Source organism: Aquila chrysaetos, chromosome 2, assembly GCF_900496995.4.
Source record: "Aquila chrysaetos chrysaetos chromosome 2, bAquChr1.4, whole genome shotgun sequence".
In the NCBI taxonomy this organism is placed as follows: domain Eukaryota; kingdom Metazoa; phylum Chordata; class Aves; order Accipitriformes; family Accipitridae; genus Aquila; species Aquila chrysaetos.
This window is the reverse complement of record NC_044005.1, coordinates 25,660,561-25,681,793: the sequence shown is the minus strand read 5'-3', so window position 1 is coordinate 25,681,793 and position 21,233 is coordinate 25,660,561. Positions and strand designations below refer to the sequence as shown.

At 39.0% G+C, this 21,233-nt stretch overlaps 1 protein-coding gene across 1 annotated transcript in view; it reads right to left on the bottom strand.

Annotated features, from left to right (window-relative positions):
* Positions 1-21,233, bottom strand: part of SPTLC2 (serine palmitoyltransferase long chain base subunit 2) — an 84,011-nt gene that overhangs the window by 42,319 nt on the left and 20,459 nt on the right. Inside the window, exons 3-9 of the mRNA XM_029997528.2 lie at positions 19,331-19,485; positions 18,139-18,287; positions 17,678-17,802; positions 12,876-12,969; positions 10,087-10,192; positions 9,029-9,248; positions 7,048-7,174 (exon numbers count right to left, since the gene is read on the bottom strand). Of these exons, the coding sequence (XP_029853388.1) occupies positions 7,048-7,174; positions 9,029-9,248; positions 10,087-10,192; positions 12,876-12,969; positions 17,678-17,802; positions 18,139-18,287; positions 19,331-19,485 (976 nt within the window). The remainder of the gene's footprint in view (positions 1-7,047; positions 7,175-9,028; positions 9,249-10,086; positions 10,193-12,875; positions 12,970-17,677; positions 17,803-18,138; positions 18,288-19,330; positions 19,486-21,233) is intronic.

The following is a 21,233-nucleotide window of genomic DNA, read 5'->3' as shown; positions in this document are numbered from 1 at the left end:
GAAGCTTTACAGGTTGATTTATCCTGTTCTTGACAAGCCAATTTGTCTTGAGCTAAACCCTACTATTGAAGATAAACTGCAACAGAACCCACACAATCTCATTTAAAAGTCATCTCAAATCTCTCCACTGGCTATATGCTCTCAAAATATGTTAATTGGCATGCAGGTTTTTCAGACAGCTTCTTCCTTCAAAGATTAAATCTGTATTATCTAAGGAAGTTGATTAATTCTGGGATGTTAGCAAACACCTGCACACTAGTAGGACTAAAGTACACATCGTAGATTGTCAAGATTGTCCACGTTTGGGAATTTTGGTAGATCAGCTGCACTGATGTGAAATGGCATGAGTTGACCTAGTGCCAACCGCATTTTACATCAGAACCTGCTAAAGTAGGCAAGGACAGTAGTTCTACTGGTCTGTGAGTCCCACATAGCCTAACACACCTGCACACAGTCCACACTAAGAGCTTCAGTTACACATTGTTGCTTGTTTCCAAAGAAGCTAGAGATATTTACATTATATGCACTTCACAGAATGAAATTTTGCCATGTGTCTGTACACTGCAGACACTATTGTAATACTAGTATTAATTTTTCTATGTAGAAAATTGCTGCAGGTGCCAGGGCTGATAATAGGAAGTGGTGCTTATGTGGGTCATTCAGGTATTTTCAAAAAACTCTACTCTAGTAAATCATGTACCACACCAGGAAGCATGAACTGTGTTTCAAACTATTTCAAAGACAGAGTGCACATTACCTCATTTGTGATTACTCCTGTTCAAATACTTTACCTTAATGTTCATGTGGCATTTTAGTCACACTATTGCTAATGAAATAAGCTAGTGAGCTGCTACGCAGTATTTTCTCCTTTCCCTCTATGAGCAGCACACCAGCATTCTGTAGAAATGCGGCACTTCAACGCTACTGAGAGTAAAAAGTGAGCCACACATTTTAAATCAAACATAGTGTAAACAATGAAGAAAAAATGAAATTACTTCAACACAGCCACATTCCTAGCTGTATTTCTGCTATGACAGATTGGTGTTTATGGTATGAAGATAGAGTATGACAGCTCACACCTGAATAGAAACAGCAAGAACCAGAACGTTATGAGAACAAAGCAGGTGTACAGTTATAAAGGTTTATGAGCTCTTGCACAAACACCACAAAGTTGATTAAAGTCCAACAGAGGAGGCACTGAAGAATTCTCACATTCCAGTGCATAACACAAAGGGTACAGCTCTGCTCATGTCTGTAAACACTCTTCAAAGCACCAAAGGCTCAAAGATTTCTCCTGCCCAGCCCAGGTTAAAGTAATTTTTCTGGAGGCTTGCCATGCTCTGTGGGAGGGAAGTAGGGATGCAGCAACAAGCTGGATTTAAAAGATCCCCAGCTGGAAGCACAAATATAAAGAGTGATGTTTAAAACTGTTAGTCCCCTGGAGAGAAGCAGGAAACTCTTTTTATGACCCCCAGATTATTTGTTTTTCCAACAGTTTCCCAGCTCAGCTTGAGACTCTCAAGGGCAGCAACAAGAAAAGTTTTCACTTTGCTCAAATTAGTTTTGACTGGTCCCCGGGTTCCCAAGGTGATAATTTAACACCTCATTAACAAGTGCATTATTGGAGGAAATTCAAATGAACCGATTTTAATGCTAATTGAATGTTTTCAACCTCAGCCTGCACAAGGAATATTTATTTCCCCTTTCAAGTACAATAGCAGCCACTGCTTCCATTTGTGGATCTACTGCTCACAATGGCAAGGTACAAAGTTCATTTATAACTGTAAGCTACTTAAAATTCAATTCCAAGTGATGTAACGTGGGCTATTCCTTCTCTATCGTTTACACTTTATACTTGCATGTAATTCTGGCTTATCTTTGGAAAGAAAAGGGGAATTTTACAAAATGTCCAACTTGAATAAAGCTACTGACTAGGCAGCTGATTGAACTACGGAGGTCATATCTTCACTTGAGAGCCTGATTAACCATATGGAGGTTAAAATACTAATTGCAGTCTTTTCTCCCCTAGAATTTAAGCAGACCAGGCTTAGTTTTGTTTCCAGCATGCTTCTCCCTGTGCATATTAACAGTATAGCAATGGTCCTGTCTTCTGAACAGCTCAGTTCTCTGCCAACACAGCTGTACGTTCTTATTCCCTTTGGCTATAATTGGTTTAACTACCTTTTCTGATTTAACTCACTCAAGTTTGTTGGACACAGCAATAGCAAGACTAGAAATACTTTTTTTTTTCTTTTTTAAGGTTTCCTCTGACTAGATGTAGTCAACCACTAGCTCGTCACAACCAAGGTACTCAGATGAGACAAATACCAATCAAACTATGTGCAGCTAACTGACTAGCCTTCAAAGGTTAGTTATTAATTTCCGATAGTTTAGCAGCTAGGATGGCCTATGCAACTGCTAACTCCATTGCTTGCAACATTAGAGCTATGTAGGATAACAATCCTTGGTTTCTATATAGTGCTCAAGACAGCACTCAGAATTTAAGTGCCACCTTGGGCAAAGTCTATCCACAACTTATTCTATATATGCTACGTATGGTGCTGTGATTGGGTGTGGGATATTTGCCTCCTGAAACTGAGATGGAAGACAGTAAACTTGTTATAAACGTCAACATGTATAATTACTATTACTGAGTTAATGTCCATGGAAGGAAGTAGCTCACCTCTTTTACAAGCTATTAACATCACCAGCTTTAGTTCAAATTAAAATACTCCCAGATTTAAGGCTCACCTTCAGTTTTTAATGCACAGGAGACCAAACTAAGTTTCATCTCTGAATCAGGTTAACCAGTTCCTAGACTGGTTTCACCTTGCATGTTTAGATTTGCCCACATCTCAGTCAGGTTACTTTATGATTTTCTTCCACTTGCCCCCAGCAATGTTATCAGGGCAACAAACAGGCTGGGTCCTGAACACCAACAGTGCTAACTGAACTCCAGTTACACAGGACATATCATGGGCTCTTATGTAAATGGCAGAAAGGAGCTGACTGGATTCCCAGTCCTAGTGAAGTTGTAATGGTGAAAAATCCAGCTTTCAACTCAAATCGACTGAAATGCTGAAAAATTCTATGGGACAGGTTAAGTACTTAATATCATAAATCCCAACAATGTCTCATTTACCAGGACAAGCACCAAGCTGTCTCATTTTCCCTACAGTCAATTTAAATAACCCAAACACCACATGAACAGCAAGAAGTGGCTCTACACTACAAGTTTCCAGGACTCCATTCCAGGAATCAATTCGTCATCTTTCTGTATACTATGACCCCAAAAAGTGTGCTTATTGTGTCTTTTTATTATTTAAAAAAGCCCCTTTATCTACAAAACTATCTGAAGTTCATTCATCTTTGTGGCTTAACAGAGAAAGAGCAGAATCCATTGAACTGCTGACAAGCATCTGCAACACTTACTTGTTAACAATTTCAACCACAGTGACTTTGAATAGGAAAACCAGCTCCAAAAATTTGCTTTTGCAAAAAGAAGCCTTCTCCATCTCTCCTACTCACCTTGCTCTACTAGATATCAAAGCCAAATGTGATACACGAGATACCCATGTACATTGTCACCGGAGTTCTCTGAAGACATTCCATGTGCTCAAAATGTTCACTACTCTTGAGGACTGTTCCTTTGAAGAAATTCTCACAGTGATCACAAATCAAGTATGTCTTGTTTAAGATCACATGATGATCTTCTAGACAATTACATGCAAGACAAGTAATGCAAAGTAAAATAAGACAGACATACAGCACTGAGCTAATAACGTAGAGGAGTTTCAGAAGCAGTACTGGAAGCATCATTACAAAGAACCCATAACATGGCTCTGCCATCACGTTGGCTGTTGGAGTGTTTTTTGCAGTCTGGATGAAGGAGCAAGTAATATACTTTATTCATATATAATTATATTCCCATAACTGTCTTCAGAGAGATTGAGGCTTGATAGTCACATGCATAAACATTACAGAGAATTAACAGATTAGTTTGTACAGAATTGTCTCAATTCAGGCCACAGATTTGCATGCCATCCATCTTATGTTCTCAATAAGCAGCCATTCAGCTTTTCATAGCATCTGTATTTCGTCTGTGCTGCCTCCTACTAATATCCTATTTAGTCACTGGCAGCTTGCTGGAAAGATCTGAAAGGAGATATTTACTTTTTTTAGTTATGTAAAGTTTTAGTAACTACAACGCCTTATAGTGTAAGTTTAGAGCCTCCAGATGTTTCATTAGATTTAGAAATAACCTGAAGTATAAGAGCAGAGAATTAACTTATTCTTGCAAAATAATACACAAAAACCCCCTTTTGTCCTCAAAAACTAATTGCTTCCTACTACTTATTCCTCAGCTACGGAACATCTCAATCTGACACCACAGTTTCCACAAAGGTTTGATGCCATGGAGAACAGCAGCTTTTATAAATAGTGTGTGGTGAACAGAAGCAGGCAGACAAAGAAGCCGCAGAGGCTCTTTTCAAGAAAGCATTCTTGAAGCCATTAAAAGATTTAGCTGTGGCCCAAAAAACAGGGTTGGGAGCTAGCAGTCTACTGTTCTGACTCCAGCTCCAACTCCTGTGCCCTTGTAAAATCATTGCCCTATCTCAGTTTTCCTCCATCCATTAGTTCAGCTTGACTAATTGAAAAGTAGTGAAATTTGTAATACACAGTTGATTCAGAAGTGCTTACCAGTGACCCAGTTTAACACTATTTCTCTACTTGTCTTGCACAGTTAACTCTTACCAGCACCACTCTACTGCACATTTACTTGTAGTCAAACCAACTGCAGGCAGTGGTCCTCCAGAGCCCCACCCGTAATTCCACAGAATCCAAACAGAGATTTTTCAGCCAAAGCCCTTAAACAAGGAAAAAACTTTGTCATGCTATCACTAAGCAGCTGCTCAATTCACCCAATTGAACTTTTGCCAGCTTCGTCCACAGAAAATGCCTACAAAGTAATATTATCTCTAAAGCCTTAAGGCAATTAAAAAAAATGCATGACTGGAAAACAGCACTGTGCAGAAAATTAACAGAGAAGCACTCTCATGCAGGGATCATCCTATGAGGTGCTTATCCTAGCTGAAGGTTGAGTTAGATACTTAGAAAGCCAGTAACACTTTCATGAGACCTGTAGTTGAGAAATCCTTTCTGTGTATGAGCAGACAGGACTTTGGCTATCCAGCTGTTATATCCAGCACTTCCAAAAACTGCTTCGTTTTGTTCGTATAGAAATCGGACATACAGAGGCTTCTTTGAAACAACACAGCTTTCAAATGACAAAACCACTTTTCTCAATAGAAAGAGTGACTAGGAATTCTGGTACTCCTCAGCACCAAATTAGCAGTATGTAGCCTGACACGCATTTTAAGCAACATGACAAAAAAAGGCCTTTGGAGTTTATTTTTTTGCCAAACTGGTTCCTGATCTGGTTCACCTTTCAGCTCTGATGGATCTTGCTGGCATAATGGCAACAGAATTCTGGGGTGGAAGTTGCTTCCATTCTCCTGGCTTGAATGAGTATCACACTGTAGCCTCACAAAGGGGCAAAAATGCCTTAGTTTGAATACTGCAAACAGAAATCAGTTACACATTCCTTGCTTCCCACTTCATTAAGCAAAACAGATACTGGAAGAAACCCAAAACAAGCAACGCCTGAGCAGACCACAGACTGTTGGCAAATCGTCAGCTAGAAAGAGCTCAAACAGTCACTTTCAAGACAATAGCAAGACCCAGCCCTTTTGCACAACTTCTCATGTAGTTTGGAGCTTGGTTAATATCTCTTCTTGAAAGCAGCACTGGGGACAACTCTTGGCTGGTACAGGTCTCTTACATGGACTACTCGGAAGCAGTGCTAGCACAGGTACAAGTGCTGCCTGGCTATACTCACCTCAGTGATGACTTCTCTATTTAGCAACCACCAACACTAATTGCTGGCACTTAACTCTGTTCTCAGATAATGTAAGCAAACCAAATGAAACCTGTTATAACAGAAAAACTCTTAAGTCATTTCTCCAGCAAGCTTTTTCACTGTAGGAGTTACCTGTCAGGTTAGTGGGTCAGATGACCCATATTCAAAAGCAAATACAGTTCTTCAGTATACACTACCACCTTGTGGTGAGATGCCTGAAACTCCCATAACTGAATATTTTCTGCAGTTTGAATTCTAAGAGCCTCAGAACTGAACACGGCTGACAGATCCTCAGCAAACTATACCGTCATCCTGTGTGAGCTGCTCACAAGTTTTTAATTACCTGTGAAGACGGAAAAGTACTGTACATGCAAAGTGCTGTACCATTTTAATTTCAAGGCAGCTTACACATCACAAGAGCAAGCTATTTACTTCATGCTGTAACTGAAAGAAGCTGCTACCTACTAGGCAAATGAGACATGAGAATTTGTTTTTGACTTTGAATGCATCGAGACTAGTACAGACTTCCCCTTTCTTACTTTCATAATGAAAAAGGAAAACCAAGACAATAAAGACGAATATGCTGAATTTCTTCTCCTGGTGCATTAAGTCTACTGATCTTGAAAACTGCCTCTAGCTCCCCAAGTAAAAAGAGATTTCAGAAGCATTCCTGTATCTACTTTAACTGAGGTGCAAACATCAAATTACACTAGAGATGAAAATCAAAAGCATTGCCCCTGCAGTAACCAGCACACAAGACTGTAAAAGGTACACAGCAAAATACTCTGAAAGCAATCTAAAAAGTGGGGCAGATAACAAAGGACAGACAATGGGGAAGAGAAAGAAGGAGGCTAGAAAAGCTAGACACAGAAGAAAAATCAATACAAACCAACACTGTGTCTTAGATAAGACTAAGATGACTTAGCTCTAGCTGGAAATTCCTTACGCTGTTATTAGGCTGATCTGCAAAGCAGGACAGTAAATTGGTTTATTGCTCCAGAAATTCCAAGTCTACATGTACTAACAGATAGATACAAATGTGTCCACTGAATGAGTTATGTGTCAAAGCAATAAAAAGGCTCTGTTTGGCTTCCCCCTTCCACATGCTTACTGTTAGAAAGACTCACCAACAGTTGTACCATCTTCACCCATGATGCACTTCATAGAGGTGATGACTTGCTCCACAACAGGAGGTGACAGTGATGTCGCATACACAGCACTGTGAGAGTATGTCCTGAGGTAATCAATCAGTTCCTAGCAAAACACAAGAGGCATCAGACATTGCCTTCCCAGACTCAGAAAAATGCATTACTGTCGTGTCTTAGTCACAAAATAAAATGGGCCACCACAAGAAACCTCATTCAGAATGTGCTGGAAGAGAACAGGTATCTCAAGGATTGATTTTACAGTACAAGAAATAAACAGCTGAAAAGTGAGCAGCAGGGACATGACAACCCGTAATTATGTCACAGGGCCAGAATGTGTATTGATCAAAGTCAAATGCCTATGACAGACTTGTTTAGCTAACACCACCAGCAGTGGATTGCAACAAGGTGTTCGCATTACTCAAGCTGTGTGCAGGCTGTTTTTCAAAAGTGTTTATTATAACAGTGGGAGTATAAAACAAATGAAACAGTGGGGAGCAGGACCCATAGGTGCTAATGTATCATGCTCAATTTAATTGTTTTTCCATAAAAGTCACCAAACAGGAATAGGTCACAAAATATTTTCTCCCATTTATCAGCACAATATAAAGCAGCAGGTGTAATTTAAGAGTGCAAGAACCTCAGCCTACCCCTCCTTCATTTCCCAGTTAAACATACCTGCTACATTTGTTAGAGGGCAAAAGCAGGTCATATAGGAACAAAGGACCAACACACAGTAGATCTAGGCTGCTTGTTGTTGACTGTAACAAAACCACTCTAAAATGCCCAGACCACTCCAGCAAAATATTGTAAAGACCAGTATGAACGCCAGGACAGATCCTGTCTTCTGCTACCACAAAATTAGTCATGACGGCCCTGTAGATAGCACAAGCTGGGAACATGTTATAGAAATATGTGGAAGTGTTCAATTTTATGTCACTGTCTGCATGGAGTCAGAGTTAAATGAAAGGAATTTGTAAAGGGACTTAGAAATAAACTAGGTAAGAAGATTTAAGGCCTCTTACCTCTGAAGCAATCCCCCAAACAGTAGCTAAAACACAGCTGCGAAGGACTCTTAGCTGCTTCACCTTATGCCAAGGGAGTTAATCCCACTACTCACTACCTTTGGAAAAATATTAATACAGTGCCTTCTTTTGGGGAAGATGTCAGAGTAATTTTAATCCAACTGTAGTAAACTCCCAAAGAGGAACATCTGCAAGTCCCATCTCCACTTGGATGGGCTGAAATAATTGTCGCTATTAGTATCTAAAAAATTATTGTCCTGGTAGGAAAACAGTAGAATTTTACTCTCAAATAAAGCTTAAATGCCTGATCACATTTGAGGATATGAGAGAGGGGACACACACAATTGCCTAAACCATCCCTCCCAAAAGGAGGGGTTTGGCAAGGGCAACATTTTCTCACAGTACTTTGCAGTAGAAGAGAGTCAGCAGCCAAAAAACCCAACCCAAAACAAAACAAACAAACAAAAAAAGCGGGGGGGGGGGGGGGGGGGGGGGGGGGGGCAAAGAAGTGTCTTTTTAGAAACCAAACTGTTCCAAGTCCAGAGGGAATCAATTCTACCAGACTAACCTAAGAGGAGGATTTTCCTCCAAACAGGCTAAAAAGCTTCAGCTTTTGGCATTTTTCCAGCAAGTCTCATCAGAAGTAACATTAAGAAATCCCTGCTTCCTGGCTCACAGTAGTTCCTAAAAATATATTATACCACTACTGTACATTCTGCAAACTGAGATTATTGCTGACCACGTGAGAACTATGCAATTATGAGGTATTTTACTAGACTAGACTCTCTGCATTACACAGACTTTCACTGTACTAGACAGTATGTAAAATTAGGAAACAAATTACAATCAGGGTACTTGAAAAATAGATCAACTTTGGAATGCTTAGTGAAGGATGCCACCACCAGCCTGAAACAGCCATGAGATTCCCAGCTTTTTACCTTCTTGCCCCCAATGTATCCTCCAGCCGCTCCAAAGCTTTTGGTGAATGTTCCCATCATAACATCCACATCTTCAGGACTGAGTCCAAAATACTCCACTACACCCCGGCCACTGGGACCCAGGGCACCTATACTATGAGCCTCATCGAGGTACAGATAGGATTTGTACTTCTTCTTAAGGGCAATCACTTCAGGCAAACGCACTATGGATCCCTCCATGCTGTTGAGAAACAGAAATTCAGTGTAAGTTGATTTAATGGTTTGGGCCTCCTTACAGAGCCTAAAGTCACTAAGCCTTCTTCACTCTTTCAGTAATTATGAACCCATAAAATTTGCTAGACACATTGTGTTGTGCAGAGAGATGAAAGGTAAATCCTTGCACCTGGAGCCCAGATCTCTACTTTCTACCTGTTTAACTTCTCTGGGATGCTGACATATGGACTAAATAATAGCAGCAACAGTAAGTTAAGGCAAAGGAATGTGTTCAGTGACAATTTTATAAATTAATTATCTCATTTTTACTTCCACCCTAATGTCAGTATTCTGATCTGACATATACTTACCTGTTATTTTTAAGTTTAAGAACTGACTAGGCTCTCATTAGTAGCACTCCAAAACATCCCATTTTGTGCTGAAAGTCACTACGATTCAAATGCCTAACACAGCTAAGCCTACTACATGCTCCTGCTCACTCTCAGCAAAAACATTCAATTTGCACAATTCCATTCACACTAGCATCATCTAGTGAGCACAGAAAGAACAGAATGGACAAGCAATTTAAGACCTCAGCTCTGATGTAAATAATCAGTTGAGATTAATTAATTTCTACAATCTAATCAGGATGTGGGAAGCATTGTGATAACACCAGGTGCAGCTACAGTACTAGCAACAGAAAGTCCAGGATGTGAGACATACATAGGTCAATTTAATTTGCAGATGAGATTAATGAAATAACTATGAAGTGACAATATTCATAGTTTGATTTGGCAAAGGAACCCAAATACTAAGCAGCTAGATCTCATGTGGAGGGTCTTAGGAATATAAAGAATAGTTTGTACCTGTATATTCCTTCCACCAAGATAAGAATTTTTTTCCAGGGCCTCCGTGTACGAGGTTGCCCATGCACAATAGCATCTTTGAGCAGCTTCTCCAGGCTTTGCATATCTGCACCAGAAATTACTGTTAAATGGTACCAAAACAGCTACTAGCTTGAGCTTTGCAATGACTAAAGACAGCAATACTCCAGAAACGCACAAATTGCTCCATTGTGGAGGACAGACCACACATAAGTCAATAAGCATCAGCTTCATCTAGCTGCAGGCCCACAGATGAGATTAAAGGGAATGGGTGACTGTATGAACTCCGAGGAAGAACTTCATCATCCTAAGCTAAAAGCACAAGTTAAAGCATTAGGCACAAACAGCAAACAAGGAAGCAAGGAAAAAAAAAAAAAGAAAAGAAAAAAGGAAGGTATCTCATTGTGAGGAAAAGAGAAAGCAATTTAGGAAGTAAGCATGTCCTTGTGGATAGAAATAACTCAAACAAGAATAAGCAAGCTCAATGATAATCAACTAAAAATAAGTAGAAGATAGACCACAGTGGAGGACAGGAAGGGGAGCAAGTGTACATTTTTTTTATTACTTTGTTTCAAATTGAAGGGACTGGAGGTATGGAACAGGAAGCTACTAAACCAAAAACAGAAAAGGAAGAAAAAAGAATGACCAGTGTAGGAAAGAGGACAGTGCTCAGCATATAAGAAACTGGACAAATGAAGTTGTTAGTAGCAATGTATTCTGAAACTTTACTAGCTTTGGGCTATGCACACTTGACATGATCCTAGGAGACCTGACTAACGTAAGCAAATAAATACACATGAAATCAGTCCTGAAAAAAAAAAAAAAACCAACTGAGGAAAGGAGTGGAGATGGGAGTAATCAAACCGTAAAAGCTGAAGTGCTGAGCGAGAGACGGATATAAACACCAGGGCATGAAAAAGAGCACAATGATCATGAAAAGAGGATTGGCAGATTAGGGCACTTGTAGCAGCGAGAGGAGCTTGTAAACTAGAACTAGACTAGAAATTACACAGCAAAATAGGTCATTTAATAGACAGTTAAAAGACAGCTAATGTTCAGAAAAAGACAAAATGAAGAAGTCGGCAGTGGAGTCCCTGCCTCCAACAAATCTCTCTCAAGGAAGAAAGGACAAGTTTAGTGTAGCTAGGGAGAACAATGGAATATGAACTTCTGCTCTGATCTCTCAAGAAAGAGGGAAAGACTGCGAAGTAGGTCTGACCTTAATGAAAAAGACAAACTGCAGAATGAGGTAGGAAAAACATGAAAACATTGAACAAGGACTTTAAGGGTGATTTAAAATTTTTTTCCATAATTTCTAAAAAGCAGAATATGAATGAAGCCATTAACTTCTCAGGAAAATGAAGTTAAGTCAGGCAGCATAGAGTATAACAAGTGCAGGACTGACAACACAAATGCAACTATGAATTGAACATCATCTTGACAGGCCAAGATCATTGCTTGTGTTTTGCCTTCTGATTCTGATCTGCCACTCTATTCTCTTTCACAGATCCCCACCAGCTATAAGGTTTCTAGAATATCCCCCAATCTCACCATCACTAGTTTGTACCCCATTCCCACAGATCATCTGTTCCTCATCACACCAGAGCTTCTATATCCTTCACCTCATACCCAGAACAGTGATGCTGTTTGTCACCAGCTTTCTCTGAAATTCTGGAACTGGATGCAATGTTCAGAAGTATGTCTATACAAGTACAGAAGTTGAATGCAAAGCTTTTGTGATCTTGCCCAGCAATCAAGATTTATGAAGAATTAAAAAAAAATTAATAAAAAAAAAAATCACTGAATGTTACAGTAAGCTCTACACTTCTGTAAAAAAAATTATTCATACGATAGAGAACGAGAAAGAGAGAACATAAAAGAAACAATAAGCACAGCAGAGAACCCACTATCAAGTAGGACAAAGAAAGGAAAATGATTGCAGCCACCCAAGCTTTGCTGTCACCACCACATACTTTAAAGAAAGCAACAGTCATCATGATGTCAGAGATCGATACTATAAAGAGTATTAGGAGCAGCTGAAGAATGAAGATAGTGGCTTTACTAATTAAGGACAACCAGGTACCTCTTTCATTGAGAATAAGAGAAGGAAACCTTAAGTATTTTTAATCTGAAAGTTATTCTAAATACCTCCTTTGGAGGCAGCTGAAACTAGCAAAGTGAAATTTCTGTGTTCTTTGAAAACAAATACCTAAAGCAAGTAACTCAGTGAAATTAATCTGTGCTTCACATCCCAAAAACTCCTTTTGGAACTACTTTGTACCAATGCAAGGCTGTCTAATTTAGCTAGGACATCTGTGTTCATAAGCTTTTTTTACTGTAGGATCATGTTGGCTCTGGTCCTAAAATTAAACTTGCTTATCCCCGAAATTGTAACCTAGACCACTACAAGATTGCATTACTATGTGACAGGGACTGTTAGAATAGTCTAACCATGCTGAGCTATCCAAGAAGCCATGTTAAAACACTAGTGCCCCTAGACTTGCCGAAGGGCAGCATGTTCCTCTTCACGTGCAGAAGATGCAAGCCAGAACAGCTTCAGGATAAAAATGTTATTAGTTGAGACTGAACGTATCAAAAAATATCCAATTCAGGATGATTACATTCTCGGAAGCAGCAGTCTTCTGACCTTTCAGGTAACCAGCAATTGATTTCCTTGCATGAAATTGGATCTGCAACTATTAGAAGATAGAAGAGATTGCATCTGATCTATAGCATCTGCAGAAAAGCAGAGTCCACCATCTGATACTTACTGTTGTGCTTAAAGATTCGAATAGTTGCTCCTGACAGTCTTGCTCCAAGCACCAGTGATGCATGATTCAGTTCATCACTCAAAATCAGACAGCCCTGAATTAGAAGGGGAAAGAGGAAGATATTGAAAAGGTTACATTTCACAGCCAAGCATATAACACCTTTCAGCTCTGAACTGCTTGGAGATCATTTAAGGGAAGGAAAAAAAAAAAAAAAAAGCGCATTTCCAACATAAATGCAGCTAGTCCAGGCAAGACTTGCTAAGAAACAATTGGCAGCCTTAGTATGGCAAATATTACACAACTGCTGTTAACTGAAAGAACCACTTAAGTTTCACTTTTCCCAGAAGTCCTGAAGCTGCATCTGCCTGAATATCTCATGTTGATGATTAGTACTCATCCTCCTATGCAGCCAGGCAAAATAGAGAAGAGCAGCTTGCCGCAGTTCACTCAGCAACTCTACAGTGGCACTAGGAAACAGGCCACCGAAGTCCTAGATTACAGACCTTATCAAAGTTGCACTATTTCTTACATTAGGAGGTAACCACTGACTAAACCCATGTGTGCTCAGTGGTACCAAAGGGACTAATTTTCTTTAATGAACAGAACAATTAAGTACTTCGTAGATGGAGGTAACATACAAGAGACAGGAAGTGGAAAACAAAATTGCAGAGTGAAATTGCAAAGTTTTCTGAAGCCATTAAATATTACATTGAATTTGTTTCCTTTTTCAAAAAAGGGAAGGTATATCCTTGGAGAAATATCAAAACAGGATACATCTGCTTTGAAAGCAGCAATGATTGCAGGTCAATAGCTGATATGCTGAACATTCAGTCACAGTGTTATCGCTGTGGACTACAGGAATGCATATTGGGGGATTAGTTTGTAAGAGAGCAATAATATTTCTAAATAACCTTGGCCCACTCCAATTACTATGCAAATGTGCTGCAACTCTAGAAGTGACTTTAAGTTAGAAATCCAGAAAGCATGTCAAGATGCTGAAGATTAGACACTAAACACATCCTCATTCTATGTTTCTCTATTAACAACCGGTGGAGGGAAGAGTCAAGAACATTTCTTCTCTGCAATGAGAGTTACTAGAAGGACTGTGAAAAGCATTACCTACAGTTACACAAGGAGGTGGCACAGACAATAGGAGTATTTTCTCCACAATAAAGGAAATTTTGTACTAGAATTGCGATGTACCTAGAAATATTCTACATCCTGGGAAAGCTCGAGACTGGTTTTCCCCAGAAACTGCACTAAATCAAGTGTTCAAACTGCTGTTACAAGGATTCACCCTGCATATTTCAGACACTTTGGCATAAGAAGCATGGGAAACTCCAACTAGCGTTTGCTTTTTAGAACTACTATACCAAACAAGGAGTATGTATACTATGTCAGAGGCCATTGCTGTTAAGCATTACTGGATCAAAACCCGAATATAATAATCCAGTACTACTATCCTTCTTAAATGGTAGGAAGTTGAAAAAGTGATAGATTAAAAAAAAAAAAAACGAATAAGAGATTAAATAGCCTACAAGGTGCTTCTCCATAAAAACAAGTACAAGCTTTTGGTAGAGAAAACAGATTTAACAAATCGACAAGCAGCCTCTTTTCACCCCCCTGTAACAGAAGAGGGAATTCAATTAGACAAAATAAATTAATTTAGAACTGAAGAGGAAGTAAAGAGTCTAGTATTGTCTGCCACTAGAGAGAGGGCAAAGGATCAGAGAAGCCAGTGGTACAGTACAGCAATCACTGATGATAATATGTAAAACTGAGTGCTGCTACTACAATGATAAGACTTCAATTGCATTTAACAGCAAACTTTCATGTGGGAGAGTATCCAGGAGAAGACTAACACTAATTGGAGATCACACTACTGGTATCAAGACAAACATATTCCAGTGAAGATCAGACTTACCAATGCATCCTACAAGGCAGACACAGAAACTGAACTGAATGCCACATTTTACCACAGTGCTGCACACATGATTTGCATAATTCAGTCCTGAGCACTTAATTTCACAAACTAACTATACATGGAAATTAATTTGTTTTCTTACAACCAAAAAAAATAATCCTTCAAGCACTATTGCTCTAATTCCATTATCTAGCCTCTGTAAGTCCAGAGCTATGACAAAAAGCTCTGTGCTAAAGGCAGTACAGAATGCTGTTATTAGCTAGTTACCGTAACTACATTAATGACACTTACTCCAAAACAGGCAAATTTCAGCATCTAGATTAGCCTCAAATGGTCTAACAACTTCTGACTACATAATCCTCCAATCTCACATTATCTGTGGTCTAGACTCAGCATACTTGGCAGTGACTGTACTAGACAGCCAACAACTTGGCTGTCAACAGTGGGTCTCTCCTGCTAAAAACTGCCAGGTACAGAAAGACCTGTTTTTAGCGATGCTTCAACAGTGCTGAAATACAACTTTCAGTGTACACTAACTATACCTGTTTTCAGCACCTTCTTTGCAGAAGCTGCTGTTAACAAGCCATAGTGAACAGAGATCAACTAGGTAATGCTGATGAAGCTTTTGAATAACTTTTGCTGACCAGTGCTGATCAGATTACAGGGTAGAGTTGGACCCTAGGATAGTCAAGTCATATTTGTTGCTATTAAAAGAGGATTCAGTAGCAACATAAACCAAGCGCTTAAGGGTTCACAGAGCAAAACCAGAACAGGTGGTCCAGCATTACATACATGCGATTAACTTTATTGCAGTGGTTTGTATTTTAAGCTAATTAAGTTGCATTATAGGTGCTCAGATACAATGTAAATAATGATTAGCTTCAAATCATATCAGTGACTGTCAAAGAAACTCCTTCTGGCCAAATGCAGATGCCATTACTGATTATATTTGTCAAACCTCCAAAAATTCATGTTACAGGCAGCTTTGTGCCTGAAAATGTGCAGGACATACAGAGAGACACAAACAATAGTTTAAAAAAAAAAAAAAAAAAAAAAAAGGAGACAATAAAAAAAAAAAAAAAAAAAAAGGAGAGAGGCCAAGAGTTTAATCAAGCATGAGGAGTCTCTGGGCTTTACTGAGGACACTATCAAAGCATTGCCAAGCAGGCTGTGCACACACAACCAATTGTGTACTGGGTGGTGCCAGAATTCAGGATTTATGTGAGTCGTTATTTGCAGACAATCAAGAAATCAAAAGTGCAGTGAGAAGCAACTTCAGACAGCCAAAAAAAGCATTTAGTGAACATTCTGAACTGTGAAATGGTTCATTTGACAAGAATTCTTTTCTTCAGAAGAGAGCATTTTCTGTTTGGAGTATTCACCTGAGTATAAGGGTACTTCTAGCATTATGAGACAGAAGCTTCTTACTACCTTATTTGAAATGCACAAAACCTAAGTATGCTCATTACTAACACATTACAGACTGCTGTATCCATTTACGAAGAACTGGTTTAGTAAATGTGCAAGTTATGCGCATGAAAACAGGTATGTTACATGCCTTGAAATTTACTGTTCAGGTTCTCTCAATGGTTGTAAAAACTGTTAAAGTTCAAATGTGAAAACTAAGAAGCTGAGTACGGTGTCTCAAGGATATTCTCATAAGGTATTAAAGATATAGAGTGGGTCTCACAGAAATCATTTTTCTGTTGAAGAGAAAACTGGAGCGATGTGGAAGACGAAGAGCAGAAAAATGCAAGTAAGATCTGTCAGAAGTAACATGTTGCTCAAAATCATAGCACTGCAGAAGTATTTGACTCCAGAAAGACTAGATTTGAAACACTGAATTTCTCTCTGGCATCAGACTCAAAAATGTCTTTCATTATGGAAAGCATCTGATATTTAAAACTTAACAGACCAAAAGAAAAGAGGCATTACGTAGACAGTGCTGCTTCATTGTTACAATTGAAATAGCATGCAGGAAAACACTACAGCTAGTCAGGAAGAGATTCACCAGGAGGAAAAGTTGCCGGGAAGAATAAGGCAACAATTTTATACTGTAGATATAACAGGAGGAATTTACAAAGTGGTCTCAGGAAGTGGAAAAATAAATAAATGGAATAAAGGGAAGATAATTCACTACACAGGGACATAGAATTCCAATAGCCTAGTAGTATTAGGCTAACAGTGAATCATTTTCAAAAAGAGGAAACAGTTCCAGTACTTGCATTATTTTACTCTAAGTAGGAGCTTCGAGAACATGTATTTTGCATCAGAAGATGCAAACAAAGAGCTCTCTTCCATTTCAATTTCCAATAACAAAAAAAAACATAGTTTGAGATGCAGCATACTCAGGCTACATTGTATACTGTTTTATGGGGCACACAGTAGACATCATGAGCCTTTACATTTGACCTTGTTTGTCTCAAATAGCTTTTCTACTAGGATTTTGCTCCTTCAGAGGAAGTATTTTTCAGCTATTGCTCCAAGATAATAAATTCTGTATGTACCAACATGCAATTCAGCTTATCTCTGTGTCTCACTGACACAGTCACTTCTTAGTGTCTCAAGAGCATCAAAATACCTTCAGGCAATCAGCCTGTTAATCAGCCACCATTAGTAGCCTGAGGAAGCAAGCCTTAACATGCTAGGCTCTCTCCCAGAAAGAGGGCAAGATCTGGACTGCTACTGGTCTCATGTATGCTGTTTCCCAAAAAGATTTTTGAAAAGGTTAGAGATGCATACCGTGACCTATAGTTTCCATAAAGAATATCTGCAGTAGTTGCCACTGAAGAAAAACAAAACCAAACAAGTAGCTTTTAGAAAACCCAACCAGCAGAATCTTTGTTAGGCAAGCTTTTGCTAGTGACTTAAGCCATACCTTGCCAACTAAGGCAGGAATGTTCATAGAGTTGGTTGCAAACCCCATTCCATATGCCATTGCAGATTCCACACCTAGGAACCTGGCAACTAGCTCTTCCAGCTCCTCATGCTTGTCCAAGTTTCCTGCACATAAAACAAATACGAAATTCAGAATGAGGAGAAGCTTTCACTATTGCTATACGCTATGAGAAGAATTTCCACCAACCAGGCTGTTCTTTATTTAAAGGCCCATAAAGGGAACACTGAAAAAAAAAAATAACATGAAAACATAAGTGAGCCAACTGCTGTGCCATGTAAACTAAACCCAACAAGTCAACTTGTCTTCACTAAAGTAAAAGCTTCTTTATTGATTAGTCTGAAGTTCAAAAGCCGGAACAAGTAATGTTTCAAAGACCTGTGATCAAATTAAAAGACTTTGAAACATACATTTGGGGAACATTCTATCTTGCTCCAACTTACCCATCTCCTGCCTAGTGCTGCACACCCCAGCTCCGTACTGGGACAGAACTTCAGCTGCTGCTTCTTGGCAAGTCCCTGCCTTCTGTGCAAATCCAAGGTAGTTATAGGAACCCATATTAATAATGTCCTTTATCACTCTCCCTGTGTACCTGTGTTTTAAAAACACCACAAGTTAGGACACCCACAATTAAAAAAAATTAACTACACCTGAAGATTCTTATTTCAGTTTCCTAGAATATACACTGAAATGTTAAAAATCAATACAACCAACCATTAAATTATTTCAGTACTGCCCCTCATCATCAAACTGAAAACTGATCAGTGAAAAAGCTTTCCCTATCTTAGTCTCAAACTAGTTCCCAGAAGAGTTTACATTAAAAGGTAATTTTACTATCATATCTAAAATTGCTTGAGGCTTCTCAAACCATTTGTTATTCCTCTGACATGTCCCCCCTCCATCCCAGAAACATACAACTTTATTTTCAATTACAAAATAAGATCTCTAGATCAATTAACTTGGCAGCCCCTCAAGCAGGATATCCTCTAACCACAGAAAGGAAATGCATCTGGCACTGCTGTGCTAACAATACGTGACAAGGAGATTAAGGAAGTTTAGCAGAAAAAAAGTTTTAATTATTTTGCCCTTGAAAGCCGAGGAGAGACATGACTAGTTTCAGGAAGTACTGTGCTGCAAAACTCTTCACATCAAACTTGTTATATGTCATTTCCAATTTGTAAAAATCCTTGTCCTTGCATTTCTGATTTAGTTTCTACAGACTACTTCAGTTCTGACTCAAGACAATCATGTTAAATTCAGTTTCAGGCAGCAATGTTTACTTCAAGTGTCAGGACTGAATCTAAATCAACACAAAGTCACAAGTAGCACTGCAATCCGAAGTATCTACTCTAGGTTCTGGTCATCACACACAGAGAAGTATTGATTTTATTATAGGTGTATGTCCATGAAATATTAACACAGTCAGCAGCCTTACTAAGCAGCCAAAAGATTATACAAAAACAATCACCTTGGCCAGATGCATTTCAAAAGAGCAAAAATCATCCATTCAATCTGCTGGAAAGCTCAAAACAAACACAATTCACTGCACCTTTAACCTCACAGCCTACAACTTGCTCTTATAGACCCACTACTTAAAGATAGTTGTGGGAAGCCTTGTCTTCAATTTTGACTCACGTGAACGTCCAGTTATAGTCATGGGAAACTCTCTCCATCATGTCCACTTTGGCCCCTGGAACACTGCAGATCGGACGGTTCCAGCTGTCCCGAATGCGTGTGTAGAGGTTTCTGTTGTAGAAATTTTCAAAGTCCTGGTACAATGGGACAAAGTCCTGAAACACATCAAAAGCACTCAAAGTAAAAGGAAAAATATATATTACAGCAAACTAGGAATAAGCTGTTTCTGTCATTCGGGTGTAATTTAAAAATAAATAAAAAATAAAACTAATTCCACCCAAAGTGTTTTTAATCCTGGAAACCCGTGCCAGTGCAAAATTATTTGAAGGTGAGACAGCAACAGAACTGAAGAGATTTATCTGCTAGTGCAAAATCCATCTGCTAGATGGTATCTTTTTCAACCTGCAAATCTACCACACTCCCAAGATTTCTGCAACAGTAGGTGCTTATTTGTATCTAACTTAGGTAGCTCATAGAACCTAAAAGCCATCAACCACAACTAGACAAAACAATCATGGCATTAGGTTACACTTCAAGTTAGAAAGCCCCAAAGAATTCTAACATATAGGAAAGGGAGTGCTGAAAGCAACACAGAAACTGAATTGGGAGCTCCTAATGACACAACGAGGTGGTGTTCTCTGAACTCAAATGGGACTTGAAATACCTTGGCTCTCTTTCCAGCTCTTGCTGGGTAGTGGAGGAGAGCATCTCTCTTGAAACACACAATAATCCCCTTCGTGAAATGCACGGACATATAATTTTTGCAAGAGATTTGTATTCAACCTTCAGAGTTAAGCAGAGCAAGGGAACATGTAATTGCTTTTTGGCAGCAAACACTATGCATTGCTCTACTGAACACACAAAGAATTTGAAAACTGAGGTACTCTGCTGTATTTCATTCTGTACATAAGAAATGCATTTAATATAGCAGCACTAGTATTATATAGAGGTTACTGTTAGAACTTTCCACAAGTTTTTGTTCTGAATCCAAGCTAGTAAGCTACATTATGGCACCTCTCTTCTGCACAGCTTCTCGGCACTTAAGTCCCACAGGATTTCTTTGCGCAAGCCATTTCCTAAATTCTAGCTTCCCTTCCAATGTTTTTCAGGAAAAGCAAGTGACTGTCTTGAATGGATAACACACAAGAACGTCAAACTAACTGTGACAGCAAGGATATCTGAGCACTCAAGAACATTTTATTCTGGCCTACTTAAAATGCTCCAAAGTCATGAGATTTCCTTATTACTATTCAATTAAAAGGAAGTTTGACATTCAGTAGTGGTAAGAATGCATAATTCATTTGCTGCTGTTGGAAAAAAACAAAAACAAAACACCTAAACCTTTTTAATAATCTACAAAAGGAAAAAGTAGAATTTATGACAAAGGTAAGAGCCAGCATAACATTTCTTCCTGTTTTTCACAACAGAAATAAATGCAAACATGGTGAGGGACCATTTTATTTTTGGTGACAGGATAAGCAAGACAGACTATCTGTCTGACCTAATATTATGGTGCCTAACATTTGTACCACTGAAGCAAAACTGGGAGCATTTATGCCACTTAACAACTTCATCCTTTCAGTTTGGAGTAAAAGAACCATCTAGGTCAACCCCTTTACATCCTCTTACCAGTAGCTGCACAGGAAAGATGGGAGCACCAAAGTGCCAACTTCTAAGCAGACATAGTTGCACCTAAGCCCCCTTCTGATTTGCCTGTGTATAATGACATGCCAAAAAGGCAAAGATATCAATTTTCATCATTGGGAAAACAACCCAAATTTAGTCAGTGATCACTCCTCCAGGGAATCACAAGGATGTCCTTTCTCAGCAAAGACAAGACAGTGGGAACAAGATTTCTATGAGGTAAGATGCACGGAAGGGCAATTATTTCTTCCATCTTCCT